The sequence below is a fragment of the Dermacentor variabilis genome, chromosome 3, assembly GCF_050947875.1.
Source record: "Dermacentor variabilis isolate Ectoservices chromosome 3, ASM5094787v1, whole genome shotgun sequence".
Lineage (NCBI taxonomy): Eukaryota > Metazoa > Arthropoda > Arachnida > Ixodida > Ixodidae > Dermacentor > Dermacentor variabilis.
This window is the reverse complement of record NC_134570.1, coordinates 165544390-165564298: the sequence shown is the minus strand read 5'-3', so window position 1 is coordinate 165564298 and position 19909 is coordinate 165544390. Positions and strand designations below refer to the sequence as shown.

Here is a 19909-nt window from a genome sequence, read left to right as displayed (position 1 = left end):
ACGAACAAGTCGATTCATTTCCCACAAACTGCATAAAATAAGAAAATACAAAGTAGATTACTCCGTCTGTTAACTGATTCCATGCCACTGCAATTACTGCCCCGACAATCCCAACGGCCCCAATTTACGCACTCGCCAAACGACACAACTGCCAACAACACAGCGACGACGGCGACTCTACGGCGATGACAACGACCGTGGCGTGATGACGGCGCCTTCGAAAATCCACCACTCATTGAACAAATTCAGGCACTCGGTTGCTAGGAAGCTCTTACCGCATTCACTCGGTAATAACTCGTGCACGAGTATAGGTCAGCCGCTGTATATTGAACTCGCGGAAAAACAAAAGTAAATAATTTGAATATAGGTCGACCAGTATATTTTTAGAAGAACGAAAGAACCTTTGAACGTGACCCACTGTTATATACCGTAAGCTCAGCTACTAAATTTCGCTTGTCGATCACACCAGCTGCATCCTCGTCGAAACTGCCAGACAGAAGTCGTGTTCGTCGGGTGCTTCACAGACGTCATCGGAGCCACAAACGACGTCGTCCTTGGTGACGTCGTGTGCGTTGGAGAAGCAGAATTTCTTATCTTGGATTCTCGCGCGAAGTGACACGGACAGAGACTATAGAAGCAGACAGGCAGACTATAGCGGACTATAGAAGCAGACTATTTTTTTATCGGAACTAACAACATATATGTATAGGTGATTTCAAATACCACAGCATATGAACATGACAAGGTCTAAATACATCAGCTAACGTATCAAGAGGTATGATATGTATGATATACCTCTTGATACGTTTAACTGATGTCTTTAGACTTTGTCATGTTCATATGCTGCGGTATTTGCAATCACCTATATATATATATATATATATATATATATATATATATGTTGTTAGTTTCAATAAAAATTTAGTTGAGAGTTAGCGCTCGTCCTGTCTGCTTCTAGTCTCTGCCCGTGTCACTTCGTGCTACACTCCAAGATCAAGTTAACGTACCAACTCGCCCAACTTTCTATCCTTTTGCAGAATCTCCTAAAGCCAGTCTAGATAATCTCCAGACTGGCTTTACGGCGGCGCGACGGAAGAATTCTGCTAGCTCGGTGCTTTTGCTAGCTTTGTTGACGAATATAGGTTGACAAGCTTTGGTCACGAACATAGGGGTCGATATATATATATATATATATATATATATATATATATATATATATATATATATATATATATATATATATATATATATATATATATATATATATATATCCTTTTTGGTAACATTGTTTTCAAAAGACACAACGACAAGGTAAAGGTCGTCATGGATTAAAATACGTACGATTAAAAAAATAAAAAAAAATACGGAAGCTGCTATTTTCGTAAACGGCCTTATTCAGAAGTAGTACAGTTAACATTCTATTGTGTGTTGGAGCCGTTCAGGATGCCGATGGCGACGCTGATGATGACGGTGATGAAGTAGCAGCAGCAGCAACGACAATAGCGGTGTGTCCCATGGGGCAAACAGTGTGATCATCGAAATATATTTAACATTATTTTCCAACAGCCGTTTACTGAGGTTTCATGAAATGTGACATGGTGGTATAACAAACCTGGGATAACTAGAAGTATGCGCAAGGAGTGATATAGTTCTCCTTAAAGGTTAATTTTGAAGCTAAATTGCTTCAAAAGTTTTCCTGCGGATCTCATTATTTCTTTGAACAGGATACGTGGTACATTACTATAGCATATGGCGTAAGACTGTGCGATTGTTAACCTGTTGAAGTAGAAAGAACAATGCACTTGGTTTCCTCTCTAAAAATTTCGTGGAATATGTTGAGTGGCATTTAATAAAGACTTACGTTTGTTCATCTTTTAGTTTTCTGAGTTTGCAATCAAGGCAGCAAGTAATTTCTTTTAAGTGGTGTATACATAAAAAAAAAGTTAATTTCTGACGACTGCTTCTTCGCGCAGAGGCACCGTACCATTTAACGTTTTAATAACCCATTACTCGCTGAATAACTTAGTTTATAAATTACCCGTAAAGTGGTACTGACATAGTATTCTTGACTACGCATTTATTTTTTGCGTTAAACAAATGTCTTGGGGACCTATATCTTAGAAAAAAATAGTGGCAAGCATAAGAGCGCCGTTAATAATTTAATATTACAGCTTTTGTACAGTCACTTTCCGTTTCACTTTTCTAGGAGGATATTCTGCCGTGACGTCACGATACAGAATGCAGTCACGTGTAAGCAGGGCACTGCGACGCTTTGTCACTCTCTCGGCTACATAGCTGGGTCCTGCACTATGCTGCTGCATTGGCCCTCATAGTAAGCGGCAGTACATAAATAAGTCGGCCGAGTGAGCCGGATTGAGTGTCATAACGTCGCAATCTTCTGTTTCCGTTTGCTGTCTCGTGTCGTCACCACAGAATATCCCCATAAAAATAAATGTGGCTGTTGAAAAGCTGTGGCAATAAATTACTAACGGCGCTCTGAGGTTTGTCACAATTTTTTCTGTGGTTTAGAGCTCTATAGTTTCGATTCTTATTGGGGCATGCAGAGACTTTCCTCAAGCCAAATTTTAAGGACTTTTTGTCTGTGCCCTTATACTGTGAACCCGGTGTTTTAGTTCATTTTGCAACTTCGTGTTTCCCATTTCTGGGTTTTTAATTTGCTTTATAGCTTCCGCAGCGTTGTACGCTCAGTATGAAACGGAGTATATGCGGTTTAAATAGAATGCCGTTATGACATAGACAGCACTTGCACAACGTGTGAAACACAATCGCCAGCCTGTCATGGGCTGTGGGTGTTGCACCGGAACTACATCCTCGTGACTAGCTTTAATCGCGCGCCAGAGAAGCACGTCACAGTATACCGTCTGTTTCATGTACACTGATGCTTTTCTTTTCCCGAGGCGCACGTTGTACTGTCAGTCTGTGCGCCTTGCAACGATTATACATATATATAGCATGCTGCACCATATGCTAAGACCTCTTTCACCGTGTTGGCGAATTCGCTGTCAGTCCTCACACTGCGTGATACTCGATGCCACCTGTTCACGACATATATATATATATATATATATATATATATATATATATATATATATATATATATATATATATATATATATATATATATATATATATATATATATATATATATATATATATATATGCGTGCGTGTGTTCTCAGGGGAATACACGTGTTGTGGATGCTGGACCATAACGCAAAAGGGATCACTTCTTCAATAACGCATTTCGCTCGAATGGGTCTCTACGTGAAATATGTTTATGATGACCGGACATTCGACTTGACTGGTACCAGTCTTGGAGAGGTGGTTATCCTTGCCATCTTTCCAGTGGAAAGTGCAGCTTTCAAACAACTCCCTAGTGTTTGGATCGCACCGCTGGTACGATCTGTTGGGAACTCGGCGCTGACGCCCGTGGTTGTACCTGGGTCGCAAGCCCCAAGGGTAGCGTTGGCCTGGCGGCCTGGGGTACAACTGGAAGCATCCGAAGGTCCCGGCAAAGCATGAGTCGACTGGTAACAACAAAACAACTTGTTTATTTTAGCATCGCAAAGAGTTGGCGGTCAGGTTGACCGAAGAAGAGAGACGGGAGAGCACTTTACTCAACAGAAGAAATCGGAGCCCTCCTTTTGGCGTCCGGGGGCAGCTGTCTTTATACTCTCGCAGTTGAGGGCAAGAAGGAACCCCTCAATAGACGAGCACGTGAACGTACAATGTCGTAGCGCTGTCGTAGCACAATGTCGTAGCACAATGTCGTAACACAATGTCGTAGCACACTGTCGTAGCACACTGTCGTAGCGCTGCCGGTCGGGCACAATGACTGTAATGAGAGGGTGATCCCTGCTTTCGCATCGCCTGGTTCGGGCACAATGACTGGAAGGAGAGGGTGATCCTTTGCGGTCGCATCGCCGCAGTCGCGCCTGGAAACACCTGGCGGGGAGCGTTGCGGCGACGACGATCGGGCCAAAATGTCTGCCGCCCCGCCGCAGTCGCGCCGGCAAAACCACGTGTCGCAGGCGAAACGCAACAGACCGCCCCGCCGGGGGAAGGAGATCCCGATGGACAGGGGACTGCATCCGCTGTCCGGAGGGATGTCGCTCGATGATGCTCATAACCGAAGTCGGGCGTCCCTCGACGTTTCTTGAGCGCAGCGCACAGAGACGGCCTCGTTCTCTCGTTCAGGTTCGCACGGGACACTGCAAAGTGACTTCGGGAGAGTTCACATTTTTGTTCTCGTTCCCGGCAAGCGTTAGAACCACGCTGAAACTCAACCGCTCAGTCAGCAAGCACGGCACAACCCTCACTAAGCCCTGCCAGGCTCTTTCCCCTTTTTATACCACTGCCTAGTTCCTTACAGTAGTCTAGCATCACTCAGAACGCGTCCACAAATTGAAAAATTGCACTAGAAAGCATATCATCACTTTGAAACACTAAACAAAAGCAATATGTTAAAAGAAAATCCTGCCTCAGGAAGAAAAACATCAGTAACAAACAATTTTGAGGCTGATTCCTACGTTAGGGGCTTCGACTTAAGCCATCGGCGTTACCGTTGAGACTCCCCTTTTTGTAACGCACCTCAAAGGAATATTGTTGTAAAGCGAGGCTCCAGCGCAGGAGGCGGCCATTTTTGGGAGAGATGGTCTGCAGCCATTGGAGAGGGCAGTGATCCGTCTCAATGATAAACCTCGAGCCGGCTAGATAGCATGACAATTTCTGAACGGCCCACACGAGACACGCACACTCTTTCTCGGTGGCGCTATACGCCTGCTCACGACTGGTCAGCTTACGACTAGCATACAGGACGGGGTGTTCTACTTCTCCATTTTCCCGTTGGCACAGTACAACGCCCATGCCTCGCTCACTAGCATCGCACTGAACAATGAACCCTTTTGTATAGTCTGGCGATCGTAGCACAGGCTGGTTTGTTAGGGCACTCTTTAGGGCGCTAAAAGCTCTTTCCTTTGTCTCGTCCCAGACGACTGTTTGAGGCTCTGTCTTTCTTAGAGCATCCGTCAGGGGAGCCGCGATATCAGAGTACCTAGGGATGTACCTCTGATAGTAGCCGGCGACCCCCAAGAACGACCGAATATCGGTCTTTGTGCGCGGTTGCGGAAAGTCTCGCACAGCGGCCACTTTTATTTCAGAGGGGCGGCGACGACCCTGACCAAACACGTGACCGAGGTAGACAACCTCGGCCTGTGCTAACTGGCACTTAGGAGCCTTTACTGTCAAGCCCGCTTCGCGCAGGCGGGTTAGCACTGCCCGCAAGTGTGTCATATGCTCAGACCAGGATGAGGAGAATATCGCTACGTCGTCTAGATACGGTAAAGCGAATTCTTGCTGTCCCCGCAACACTTTATCCATGAGGCTTGAAAAACAGTATGGCGCGTTCTTCAAACCAAAACTCAACACTTTAGGACGGAATGTTCCCATTGGTGAAATGAACGCCGCATACCTACTAGCCTCTTCTGTGAGTGGAACCTGCCAATAACCCCTGACAAGATCTAGGGTGGAAATAAACTGAGCGCTACTAACTTTCTCAAGGCGCTCCTCGATGTTAGGGATCGGATAAATTTGATCCTTAGTGATGGAATTAAGCCTGCGGTAGTCGACGCAAGGACGAGGTTCCTTGCCCGGTACCTCAACTAAAATCAAAGGGGAGGTATAATCACTCTCACCTGCCTCAATAACACCGAGCTGTAGCATTTTCTTTACCTCAGCCTCCATAATATCGCTCTGGCGGGGTGACACCCGATACGCCTTGGATCGTACTGGCTCTGGGGAGGTAAGTTCTATATCATGAGTAAGTACAGAAGTCCTACCAGGCCTCTCAGAGAACAGACCTTGAAACTCTTGTAATAGCTGGTGTAGTTCGGTTTTCTGCTCGGGCGACAGCGGTGCTTTACTGATAAGGTCACTAATGACTTGAACGGTGTCTTCCCTGTTCGTCACTGAGCCTAGTCCCGGAAGCTCGACCGGAAGCTCTTCAGGAACGTTTACCATCATGCACACCACTGCTTCCCTTTGTCTATAAAGTTTGAGCAGATTACAGTGGTAAACTTGCTGTGCTTTCCGCTTTCCTGGCAGACTTACCACGTAGTTAACGTCCGACAGTTTCTGAACAATTCGTGCTGGGCCCTCCCACTGCACGTCTAGTTTGTTGTTTAGCGATGTGCGCAATATCATGACCTCATCGCCCACCTCAAAACGACGGGCCCTGGCTGTCCGATCATAATAAACCTTGGCCCTCTGCTGGGCCTTTGTCATTGCTTCACCTGACAACTCCTGTGCCCTTCTTAAGCGTTCGAGGAGCTTAAGTACGTACTCCACCACGACTGGGTCGTCGCCCCTACCTTCCCACGATTCTCGAAGCATGCGAAGCGGAGACCGAAGCGAGCGACCGTACACCAGTTCAGCTGGCGAAAACCCCGTAGCTGCATGCGGCGCGGTCCTTAATGCAAACATCACCCCAGGCAGACACAGCTCCCAGTCAGTTCGATGTTCAAAACACAATGCTCTCAACACGCGCTTCATGACGGAGTGGAGCTTCTCAACGGAATTCGACTGTGGGTGGTACACTGAGCTGTGTAACAGCTTTACCCCACACCTTTCGAGAAAAGTTGTCGTCAAAGCGCTAGTAAACACTGTGCCCTGATCTGATTGGATTTCTGCAGGAAAACCAACTCGCGCAAATATGGACAGTAGTGCATTGACTATCTCAACTGAGCTGAGTTCTTTAAGCGGCACTGCTTCAGGGAACTTTGTCGCTGGGCAGATCACAGTCAAAATGTGTCTGTACCCCGTGGCTGTTACCGGCAGAGGTCCCACAGTATCAATAACGAGCCGTCTAAAAGGCTCCGTAATGATAGGTACCAATTTCAACGGCGCCCTTGATTTGTCCCCTGGTTTGCCCACCCGCTGACAGGTGTCACATGACCTTACGAAATGGTCTGCGTCCCGAAAACACCCTGGCCAATAGTACTCTTGCAAGAGACGGTCCTTAGTTTTCTTAACTCCTAGGTGTCCGGACCACGAACCCCCGTGTGACAAGCGCAACAGATCCTGACGATAGCATTGAGGCACGATCAGCTGATCGAACTCCACTCCTCTGCGGTCTAGATACTTCCGGTACAGGACTCCACCTCTTTCCACAAAACGCTCATTTTTCCTGGCGATACCTTCCTTGACATTGCAGCGTATGTTTTCCAGGCTACCATCCTTCTTTTGCTCGGCTATCAAAGCCGACCGGCTGACTTTTAGCAACCTATCAAGTCCGTCTGACGTAGGCGCGATGAGCAAATCAGTAGATAGCTCTTCTAACTTTCCCGTGTCGGGCGTTTCCTCTCCAGTATCTGGCGCCTTTAACGTTACAGACTCAAGTTTATTCAGTTCGGGCGTGCTCTGAATATCAGCTTGCTGCGCCTCTGACCCTTTTTCGTTGTTTGATAACGTCGACCCCGCAACTACCGCCTTTGCGGCGAGCTCCCGAACCTTCGATCTGGTTAAGGCCTGAACACTAGCTTCACCAAACAAAAGCCCCTTCTCGCGCAGGAGGTGATCGGACCTGTTTGAAAATAGGTACGGGTACTGGGGTGGCAGCATAGATGACACTGCCGCCTCCGTCTCAAGCGCTCCGAAAGGTCCTTCAATAAGCACCTTTGCTACTGGCAGACACACGCTATGAGCTTCCACGGCTTGCTTGATCCATGCGCACTCGCCCGTGAACATATGGGGTTCTACGTAAGACGGGTGAACTACATCCATCGTAGCTGCGGAATCGCGAAGCACTCGGCACTCTTTCCCGTTCACGAGGAGGTCTCGCATGTAAGGCTCGAGAAGCTTCATGTTCTCGTCAGTGCTGCCTATTGAAAAAAACACAACTTTTGGTGTTGTTTCCGGACACTGCGCCGAAAAGTGACCCGGCTTCTGGCACGTATAACAAACGCGCGCTTGCCTCATCTCGAACCGCTTTCTGCGTTCGGCTTCGGCTGCCGCCGTCTCCTTAGGTTCGGTCGCACTGCTTCCACTCGCATCCGCACTACGCGTGTTCCCCTTTGCTCTCATGGGTGTGAACTTCGGCCTCTCAAACTTCGAGCCAAATTCACCCTTTTGACCGTCCTTAGCTCCGCGAGCCCGACGCGTCACAAACTCCTCGGCTAGCTCAGCGGCTTTAGCCACCGTACAAACGTCTGGCCTATCCAAGACCCAGTATCGCACGTTCTCCGGTAACCGACTATAAAACTGTTCTAGCCCGAAGCACTGCAGAACTTTATCGTGGTCACCAAACGCTTTCTCTTCTTTGAGCCACTCCTGCATGTTCGACATAAGCCTATACGCAAACTCTGTATAAGACTCACTTTTGCCTTTCTCATTTTCCCGAAACTTCCGACGGAACGCCTCCGCAGACAGCCGGTACTTTTTTAGAAGACTCGATTTCACTGTGTCGAAATCCTCTGCCTCCTCTCTATCCAAGCGAGCGACTACGTCGGCCGCCTCGCCGGGTAACAAAGTGAGCAAGCGCTGTGGCCACGTTTCCCGAGAGAACCCCTGCTTCTCGCACGTTCGCTCAAAGTTAACCAGGAACAAACCAATGTCCTCTCCAAGCTTAAACGGCCGCATCAGGTCAGTCATTTTGAACAATACGCGTTCTCCTGCACCGTGTGCCTGACTTCCATTACGAGCGCGTTCCATCTCTACCTCAAGACGCTTCATTTCCAAAGCGTGTTGACGGTCACGCTCTTCTTTTTCTTTCTGCTCTTTAAGTTCGCGCTCCTGTTTCTCTTTTTGCTCTTTAAGTTCGCGCTCCTGTCTTTTTGACCTCTCCTCAATAGTCTCAAGGCATTCCGACAGCTCGTCATCCTCAGCCTCTAACTCAAGAATAGTCCTTAGCAGTTCAGGTTTTCTTAGTTTGTCTGAGACATCCAGACCCAACTCTCTTGCAAGCTCCAACAATTTCGGTTTGCGCAACGACTTCAAATCCATGGCTGCTCTGAATGCTGCTTTCTCTACTGCTTACTATTGTCTTGCCGCAACTAACCCGGCAGCAACGACAACCACAATTACCAGCTCTGTTTCTGACACTAACAAAAGCCTGGCAAAGCTCAGAAGAAGAAAGTCCCGCACTCACCAAACCTCGCAGGCAGGAATTCCGCGCAGTCGTTCCGCTGCAGGCAACCAGTCGTCACACAGGGCTCGTTGCACTGCTCCCGGATCGTCGTTGAGCTGCTCAGCATACCGTCAACAGCATCTCTTCGCTGCTGGCCTCCGTTGTCGCGATCTCACCGCTGGCAGACAGTTGTTTGAAGTCGGAGGCGATCTCACCGCTGCCAACCAGATGTTTGGATCGCACCGCTGGTGCGATCTGTTGGGAACTCGGCGCTGACGCCCGTGGTTGTACCTGGGTCGCAAGCCCCAAGGGTAGCGTTGGCCTGGCGGCCTGGGGTACAACTGGAAGCATCCGAAGGTCCCGGCAAAGCATGAGTCGACTGGTAACAACAAAACAACTTGTTTATTTTAGCATCGCAAAGAGTTGGCGGTCAGGTTGACCGAAGAAGAGAGACGGGAGAGCACTTTACTCAACAGAAGAAATCGGAGCCCTCCTTTTGGCGTCCGGGGGCAGCTGTCTTTATACTCTCGCAGTTGAGGGCAAGAAGGAACCCCTCAATAGACGAGCACGTGAACGTACAATGTCGTAGCGCTGTCGTAGCACAATGTCGTAGCACAATGTCGTAGCACAATGTCGTAGCACAATGTCGTAGCACACTGTCGTAGCACACTGTCGTAGCGCTGCCGGTCGGGCACAATGACTGTAATGAGAGGGTGATCCCTGCTTTCGCATCGCCTGGTTCGGGCACAATGACTGGAAGGAGAGGGTGATCCTTTGCGGTCGCATCGCCGCAGTCGCGCCTGGAAACACCTGGCGGGGAGCGTTGCGGCGACGACGATCGGGCCAAAATGTCTGCCGCCCCGCCGCAGTCGCGCCGGCAAAACCACGTGTCGCAGGCGAAACGCAACACTAGTTATACGAACAATGCGTTAGATGGTGATCCTTGAGTGTGTGCTGTGAATATATGTATGTGTACACTTCGAATATCCCTTGTTGCGTTAAAAAAGCGCCTGTTCCCAAAAGGCTTCAAAGTTCACCTATCATTGTCTCTTCCACCATTTTACGTGCATTGGCTGCTATAGCTTCTGCCAGCTGTACTGGCGATTACACCACCTAGTACTACATTATACTTAAAGCTACCGCACTACCCACTACACCACTGCCCACGACCACACTTCCGTAGTTTGCGTCATTAGTGTTATATTTGCGTAAGCGTTTTATTGCATTTGCGGCAGTAGCGTTAAGTTTGCGCATTTGCCGTGGCATATGCGTAAGCATCAGTTTCGCTTAACGTTGATTCGCCCAAATGCGCGGGATCCTTTAAAGCGGTCCTTGCGCAAGGTGCTTCGTATTTCGGATGACAGCAATAGTTTTACAGCGAAGATGTCAATGGCTATGATCTGGAAAAAAATGTGTCCCCGAGATGTTGACAAAAAAACAGATCATCATGTTTGCCGATCCTGGTGATAGTGCAGAAAAGGTCCAAGCTCAATAGCACATACCCGGCCCTGTGGGGCTCGGGGATCTGTAACACACCCTCGAACTACCCTTGCCACACGTGGGAACCTAGGGGTCCCAAGCACAAGGGTAAGGACACATGATATTGCAAAAAATTGTTTTGTACAACTTTTTCAAAAAGGAGTGTTAAAAAATCATGAGCCATTCCACTCTGCGAAGATGGTCGACCAGCGAAGCTGTTTAGCACAAATCACGGAGGTGACACATAATCGTTGTACAAAAAACTATCATTATCATCAATGGCTTGAGCGTCGCCGTCTTCTTCCGTAGCTGGCTCCGTTGTGCAAAAACTATCATTATCATCAATGGCTTGAGCGTCGCCGTCTTCTTCCGCAGCTGGCTCCGTTGTGCAAAAACTATCATCATCATCAATGGCTTGAGCGTCGTCGTCTTCTTCCGTAGCTCGCGCCGTTGTGCAAAAAAACTATCATCATCATCGATGGCTTGAGCGTCGCCGTCTTCTTGCGCAGCTGGCTCCGTTGTGCAAAAACTATCATCATCATCAATGGCTCGAGCGCCGTCGTCTTCTTCCACAGCTGGCTCTTTTTCCATTCATCATTTCAGCGTAGAAGTTCACTTCTGCCGTCGTATGGGGAGGCCGCGTTTACGCGTGTATGAGCCATTGCTTAAAGGGGTATTAGCCATTCATTGTCTTACGTGACGGACACATTTAATAACAGAGGTGATACGCCAATGTGTGTGCGTACCTATATCGCCACGACGACCACAGATCAGGACAACAAATATGTTCACACCTTCGTTCAGTGTTCTTGGTCATCTCTGTGTCGTGCTAAACAGCTTCGCTGGTCATCCATGTTCACAGAGTGGAATAGCTCATGAATTCTTCTTTATAAGGTAAACACCTGGAGGAGATTCTATTTCTGTTCATGTAAACATTCTCACCTTTTGCCTGTTATGCGCTTTTAAATGGCTTGGATATATCCGGTGTCGACGTCGTGTATCTTATAAAGGTGCGCAGGCTAAAAATATTATAATGAAATAGCGTCTGTTACGCAAAGCAATCAGATAACAGCAGATACAAGCTTGGAAGAACAGGGAATAGCTATATATATATATATATATATATATATATATATATATATATATATATATATATATATATATATATATATATATATATATACAGTGAAGTATATATATATATATATATATATATATATATATATATATATATATATATATATATATATATATATATATATATATATATATATATATATATATATATATATATATATATATACAGTGAAGTAGACGCGCGTATGAAGCGGTTAATTGACGTTTGGGCCGGGGCCCGGCCTTCATCAGATATATATATATATATATATGTGTGTGTGTGTGTGTGTGTGTGTGTGTGTGTGTGTGTGTGTGTGTGTGTGTGTGCACGAGTAATGATGCGCACTGAAGAAACCCCATATTAGACACATCAGTAAATTACATTGCGAATTACAATGTGGCTTACCTGTCATTAGGGTTTAATTAGAGTAACTATAGCGTACGCATAACTCATTTAATGGACGCTAAATAGCAACACTAACTGAATTCATATCGTTGAAATGTGCATCGAAATTCTATGATCATTCATCTGGCTCAAAGAACGTTCATTATTAGTGTAGAAAATGAAAAGCGATCACTTCTCTATTTCGAAGTCAAACCCCAGTGCATGTACGTCAGTGTGACGTCGTGGATCTTAAAGTACCTTCTTGTATTTGCGCCATCCTTGTAGAAGTTCTCAAAACTTGTTAGCCGGCTTCTTCGGTTACTATAGATTTCAATGCACTAGCGTTTATTACGGAGGAGGTGTGACTAAACAAAAGCGCGTGTTCTCAGAATTCGCCGTGTCATTTCATATTTGTGCGGGAACTTCGAGGTAACGTTGTCAGCCGTATTTTGTTCCTACGTCTTCTCTAGCTTACCACGCCTCCTGTATAGGTAATGAGCGGTCGTTATGTTATTGCAGGAGAGAATACAGCTTTACCAAAAGGGGCCCTAAAGGGGAACTCTAAATCAGTTTAAGAGGAAGCTTTAGCTCTGGCCCGACTCCGACATGGCCTATATTCAAATACATGTAAGACGCAGAAACACTTTTCCCAGACAACCCCTGCACGAACTTTAATGAAATGTGTTGCATTTGAGAGAGAAAGTTAAATTCTAGCGACTGTTCCAAGCGAAATTTCGATTTAGGGCCTGAAATTTGTTAAAAGAACTTTCGAAAATTCGAAAGCTCCAAAAATATAGAAGCATGAAGTTTACACATTAATAGCTCTTCATCAAGAACAGATATCGCGGTTCTGTAAACGGAATTCATTAGATCATTCAAAGCGGACAAATTCTGTGTGTCAATTACGTGAATTTACGTGAAATTGTTTCGCTGTGTACAAGGGTTCTGCAAAAGTTCTATTTCCATATTATTACATTTTTTGAGATTCATGTGTAACATATCAATTTCGTCCGCTTTAGATGTAGTATTAGGTGCAATTAACATAATTGTGATATGTTTTTATTGCTGAGTTACAGAGTTGTAAACTTGCTAGTGTCGTATTTCTTGAAAATTAGCGATTTTTGCAAATTTCTAATAAGCCATTGACGACCTAAATCAAAAATTCGAAGTCAACAGTCACTGGATGTTAAGTTTTTCTTTTAAACGAAACAAACCTCGTCAAATTTGGTGCAGTAGTTGCCGGGAAAAACTAATTCTCCTTTTACATGTATTTAGATGTGAGCACCCGAGCCAAAGCTTCCTCTTAAGATGATGATTCCCTAAAGCTGTATTTTATATAATAGTGCGCCAAAAAATTAGTTATAAGAAGAATGCCACACTTCCGTGTTTTTTTTTTTATTTTGCGGTGAAAATTTTGCGCTAGTGCGTAAGTGTGACGTCACAAATTGCAATTATTTTCTTAAACTTGGGCTGCATGGTGGGGCCATGAATGTTTTCAAGTCGACTAATTTTGGACTCCAGCTCCTTTAGAAATCATAGCGCAGTCCATCTCTGATGACGATAAATTACTTTAAGCGTGTAATGGATTTTGGCGGTCCGAGACGCCATCATACTCCATGACGTCACATTGAACTAGTGCGATAACTTCGAGGCGGCGTCGCCACCAGTTCTTTTGTTTCTTGCGTCCATTCTGGCTTACCGAAACTCTACGCGCGAAAATTTAAAGAGAAATCACGAGCAACTGTCCCAGATTTCACTTCGTTTTAGCACTATGCCTGGGTGCAATAATTGTTCGTGACCTTATTAATGAAGTAGGTTTGGCCACGTTTAGGGTGACACGCATTGCTGAAAAGGCAACCTGTCGTTCTTAGCATAGAGTTTCGTAAAATAATTATATCGTATACGAAACTCTATGGTTCTTAGAGGGGTCTGTTAACAGCAAGAGACGCGTGCCAGACGCGACCACGCACAACGGTTTCTTTCATTTTCTCACATTCCTTAAAGCATCCTGAAAGGATTGCTACATAACATATTCGCCTCAGTTGACATTTTGGATTTTTAAATGATACCCCAAACTCTATAAACAGTATAGGAAAAACGCTGGCAAACATCCAAGCGTCTTCAATGATTTGCTATAATACTTGTTTCTACGAGCCAGTTACGGTTTCAGTACCAAGGGGTACAGGCGCCATGACGTCATGATGCACTGGCTGCCCTCTCGTGCATGGTGCCCATGAACAAGCGTATGCAGCACTCTTGTTTGTCTTTTTTTATTATTGATGAGCAACGTCATCGCGCCGTGCTTTATCGCTGCACGACTTAGCAAAGTTTACTTGCTTTCAAGACGTCACGATAATGTCGATGGCGCCGGGTATGGCGTTTTGAGATCAATTTTAATATCAAATCAAAACATCTTGGGTCTCAAAACGATATGTACTTGCCATGTGTGATCCGGTCACTCGCAAGAAGCGTGTGAACTCTGTACGATTTCGAAGCTGTTTAGGAGGTGCCGTTCGAGTTGAACTATCCCGAACAATCGATCCCGTGATGCCGATGGCGACATCTAGTGTCACTGAGCTGCGCAGGCGCGGTTCCTGCCGCCCTATGTACATAGGGCACGGATCCGCGTCCTGCCGAAGAACAACAATCAAGTAAGGCATATTTTTTGTCGTGAATTTTTTTTTCTTCTTTTAGTCGCTCTTATGTACAGAAAAAAATGATGTGAGGGACACCCGAGTTTTGCACAAACACGGCTGTCGCTTGTTGCGTCTTCGCGCGCCGCTCCTCGGTGTGGTTCGTCGCTTTCTTTTGATCCGCTGGTTCTCGACATCCACTCCGTGGCACGCACTGTTCCTTTCACACACAAAGAAACTGCAGCTGCGTTCTCTCTCGGCTCGGTACACAAGGACTGAGTGCACTCGCGATGTATTAGTCTGGTGTGTCGTTCACCAACGAGTCCAGTTGACAGACTTTCCCCGTTCTATACCCATGGCGGGAATACGAAATAGAGGAGTAAATTGCTCGTACAAATGAATTGGTTGTAGCAGACCACACAGAAGTTGCCGCGATTTAGAATATAAATCGAATACTTCTGTTTAGAAGCTCAATATACCTTCTGCAAGTTTGAATTAAATAAATGATAAATTGTGATGATCTTACCATGGTAAGAGCATCGAACGCGTAATGCTATGGCGTGGGTTCGTGCCCAACCTACGGTCAGTTGTTTTTCCATCCACTTTCATTTCAATTAATTTATGATTTCTTTAATTCAATTGATAAGTAAAGGCAATTTCCCCTATGCTGTCCTTGGTGTCTGTTGGCTTCTTATGATATGACTAACAAAAATCGGGCCCTCAGTTTCCTTTCTTCTCTTCTGTAAGTTTGGCATTCGATTTCTTGGAGCCATTTAGTTAAGCCAAACTAATCGGCGCATTAGTCTATTACACACAGCCTTACATAAAAATACGAACGTACTCATAAGCGCATCGGCTACTTCAAGAGCGCGTTGCAAACAAAACAGGAGCTAGAGTTGCTTTTCAATTTTGCTCGTTTAGAAGTTGTCCAGTCGAACGATTTTACCGCTTGGATTGTGCCATATCGAAGGCAGAGAATCAAATTTGTTTTGTCAGTTTTCGTATGTTTCTTTCTCTCTTTTCCAAATCACAAAGGCAGAAACGAAGGAGAGAGATATAGGGAATAAATGTGTGTTATTCAATTCCACGTTCGAGTCCCCTGTTTTCCTACAGCCTTCATTCATATCGATGCGAAAGCTTAACGCCCCTAGTTTAATAAAACATCAGCACTTTTGGGTAGCCGTCAGCTGGGCTCGTTGCTTCCTTTCTCCGGCCGTCGCATCGCCTTTGAGCGGAGCGAGAGCCGGAGCGGCAGAGAGAGAGAAGAAGAAGCAAGAACGAAAAGAGTTCTGCGGGCGGGCAAGGGAAGGCAGGCCAGCAGCTTGTCGTCGTCCGGGGCGCGCACATTCCGGGGCCACTCCCCAAACGGTGGCGGCAGCAGGGCGGGAAAGGAGGAAGAAGAATTTGATAAGGAGAGGAGGAGAGAGAGCCCCGCCGCCGAGCGCAGACACGCACGCACACAAGGTCGTTTCGTCGTCGCAGCCTCGCCGCCGGCTTTCGCCATCTTCCGCGATGAACCCACTGTCGTCGATACCGACCGCTGCTGCTTGAGGGCAGAGATCGAATTCGCGAGATGGAGGCGACATAGGGAGAGAGAGAGGGGTCGGGGCGATGGCCACGGAGGAGAGAGAGGTTGGGAAGGAGCGGCCTCTCGCCTGTCTGTCAATGGCCGAAACGAGGTGGTGGTGTCAGGACAGTGTGTGCGCAGCCGAGTCGTGCACGATCACTCCTTCTGCTGTGGCGTGCGTGCGCCCGATGTTCTTCTCGATCACTCGGTGTGGTGAACACGTGAATGCGTTCCGGCCTCGGGTTTCAACCGCGAAGTGCGCAGTGTTCTTTCTCACAACCCGTCGTGTCCGTTTGTCTCTCCTTTGCTTTAAAAAAAAATAACGAAAAAAAGGAGAAAAGCTAGCAAGCAAGGAAATAGCCTGTGCGACTATTGAGTGTTCAGCCTAGGGTTCTCGTGTTCGCTCCGCTCAAGGACTTCTTTCGCTCAGGTTTAAACATTTTAAACCCACGATTGCAGCAAGCACCTCCTACCTCCACAAAAGGCTTGATGAGCAAGAGAAACAAGGAAAAAAAATGAGGGAAACACCATTGAAAGGGCGAAAACGTGCAAAAAAACAATACAGCACACTACAGTTCGTTGGAGTCCACGTATTATTTTTTTCTCCCTCTCCGTTGTCTCCCATCTCTGCGCGTTCACTGGGCTCCTCCGCTGTCGTTCCAGAGCTGCGCGGAGGATGGCGCCACCGCCGTCTTGTCTTGCGGCGCACGCGTGGTAGCAGATCGAGGCGAGGAAGGGCCAGGCGCCTCTTTCCTCTCTCTGTCTTTTCTCTCACGGGGATGGGCGGTGCTGCGGCAGGTGACGTCACCAGACGGGCGTCTCGCTGATTGGCGGGTGGTTGAGCGGGGCGAAGCCGCTGTCGGCGCGCGAGGGCGCCCCGTAGGGCTCGCCCCCCTGCAGGCTGAGCACGGCGTCGGGGCTGGGTCCGCCGCGCGACTGCGGCTGCGACGTCGGCGGCGGCTGCAGGTAGGGCGCGTCCGAACCCAGGTTCACACTCCCTGCGCAGGAAGAAGAGCACGAAGCGACGCGGCACTTGAGCACAGGCCACCACCGGGTACTTGATAATTTATTTGCGCGTGAGAAAGCAGAAACGTAAATTTGAGGGTTCCGGAAGGTCCTGCTGAAAGGCAAGGGCCATGAAAACAGATATTCCCGCAGAACCAACCATCTGCACCCATTGGTATATGCGAACAACTTCAGAGCAAAGTTTACGCTGCATGAGGCACTAGGAAAAAATAAATACGAGAGGGCCAAACAAAAGTGACGTGCGGTTTGGTTTTGTTAGCAAGTGATGATCAGCTAACCAAGCCGGAAGACAAGGTAAGGTTTCTGCAATGTAGCCAGGTAAGGAAGGTTGCGGGCCTCGCCATTCGAGTCAGGTCAGGCGATTCGTCTCATGCATGCGCCTCCGCTGAAGGAATCAATCTCAGATGCTAAATTGCGCACCTTTTCTGTTTTTTTTTTTTTCGCTTCCGTGCGTTAACTTTTGTAGCGCTACCTTCACCCTGACATGGATAGCCAAATAGCTCCTTTATTATTCAAGTACGAGTCGACATAAACTGAACCGCATGTTAACGTCGTCACCCGCTCCCTGCGCGCGTGAGAACAGCGCGCAGGATTAATTCCGGTCGGCCATCAGAGTGCGCGCTTGTTCCGGAACCGGTAACACGCGCACGGTGTTCACCTCGACTGGTCCTAAGATCAGCCGCTCTTTCTGTGCTGTTCACTTAAGCAGCGATTTCCGCGTGGGCGCCGTGTTACGCACGAGAAGGTGCACCGCGCGCTGACAAAAGGCGGAGTGTGTTCCCGTATGTTCTTGGCGCAGCGTCGAGATTCCAGTTTTTTTTTTTTCGTTGGTATAAAGCATGTGAGCACTGTATAAGCAGAAACACTAGATTGATTCGCACCATGCAGTAAAGTGCTATTTCGAAAGAAAACGAAACTTGATAGTGTATATATATAGTGGAGGAAACACAGGTTCAAAAAGAAAAAGAAAAGAAGCTTGCTTTAATTTTTCCATCTGACGCTGGAACCGCAGCGTAGGACTTTCAAGCATCATGTTACAGATTGCGAAGCACAGTTTGGCGTTCCTGTAGGCTCGTTTTACATGGACGGAAAGTTATTGAGATTTGCTAGGTTGAGTTCCGAGTTCTTTTAAAATGCAACGAAATACCTCTTTGTTGATAAAGAAAACTCGCGAGCAGGCGCTGTCGAAATTTGTGACGTCGCAGGGAACAATAGTGCCAGAGTTTCGAGATCTGGTCGGTACTCTACCTTCTCGCTCTCTTTTGTTTTTCCTAGACTGATCTCTCGTGCTTTGGAGAAGCTAAACTTAATATTGATCTTCGTGTAACACTCCACCGCTGTGCGACAACGCATCGCATATTTCGAAGCAATCACACGCAGAACATATTCTTATTCCTTTGTTTCGTTATCATCCGCATTTATTCTGTGTGTATCGTTGTGTGCCGTAACAACAAAAGGACGTATACGTATACAAAATACTCTTGCGGGTGTAGGTATATACACGTGTCATACTACACTCCCCTTTCCGAGAGTGCTCGCATTCCACGGCACAGTGTTTCAGTCTCATTTGGGGTACAAGCGCCGTAAGGCATACCGCAGGAGTCTTGTAAATAGTTAAATACGTGATAATGAGTTGGTCCCTCAGAAAATAGTTACCAGCACTGAATTGACTTGTTCTTACCTTGCAATAGCGACCGAAACGACAATCTGCTGGATTTATTTTGAATTTCGCACTTCCTACGAATATTCGTACGTCGGATCGGGTGGTTTTTCTTTTACGCGACCTTCGCTCTTCAGGCTTCTGTGCCTGACGAGCACAACCATCATTTGCCCACCCCTAACGTGTATAGACGACATAACATATTGCCCACGGCGACCGTCAACCTTGGGCAGCAACACATGAATGTTCTCAACGTTCTATAGGGAAGAGTGTCAAGTTATAGCGTGTTTGTGAAACGCTGAATGCGCCTGTAGAAACATTTAAATGTATAAGAATAGAATGTGTAATATCGTTCCTTGCGGCATTAAGGCTTAATTACCGACTCGCATTACTAGACCGCGATGGCGGCACTGTATAGTATATCCCAAGGCGGCTCATGAAGCTGTCTATATGTATACAGTGTGCAGTTGAAAGCACCACGCACCTGGTCCGGCGTGAGAGTCGAGAGGTCCCCCGGAGCCCTGGCCCTGAGGTCCGGAGCCCGTGGGAGGGAAGGGCATGCCGTCGGGTCCCGGCGGCGGAGGAGGAGGAGGAGGCTGCTGGCCCGGGAAGAAGTCGTAGAAGCCCGCCTGAGGACCGTACCCGAAGTCGGCCGGGTTCGACGAATCTGCACACAGTTGAGAAGGGGGGGGGGGGGGGGGAGACGGTGAGCTATCGATGGGAAGGCCGAATGCCCCCTCGATGTGTATTAATTCGCGCCTCGTCGTCCGCTCACCGCCACAGTAATTCGCCGTGTACGAGACGTGCGTGTATACACAATGATACTAACATGTCACGTATCGGTGTAACTTATAACAGTGTACCAAGCAAAAGTAAAATTCTCTAATCCGGCAAATATTCGG

At 47.1% G+C, this 19909-nt stretch overlaps 1 protein-coding gene across 1 annotated transcript in view; it reads right to left on the bottom strand.

The window, feature by feature from the left end:
* Window positions 1–14868: 14868 nt before the first annotated feature.
* The window catches only part of LOC142576492 (LIM/homeobox protein Lhx1-like), a 227165-nt gene continuing 222124 nt past the window's right edge, over window positions 14869–19909 (bottom strand). The window contains exons 6-7 of the mRNA XM_075686642.1: window positions 19492–19674; window positions 14869–17319 (exon numbers count right to left, since the gene is read on the bottom strand). Coding sequence (XP_075542757.1) covers window positions 17126–17319; window positions 19492–19674 — 377 coding nt within the window. The 3' untranslated portion in view covers window positions 14869–17125. The remainder of the gene's footprint in view (window positions 17320–19491; window positions 19675–19909) is intronic.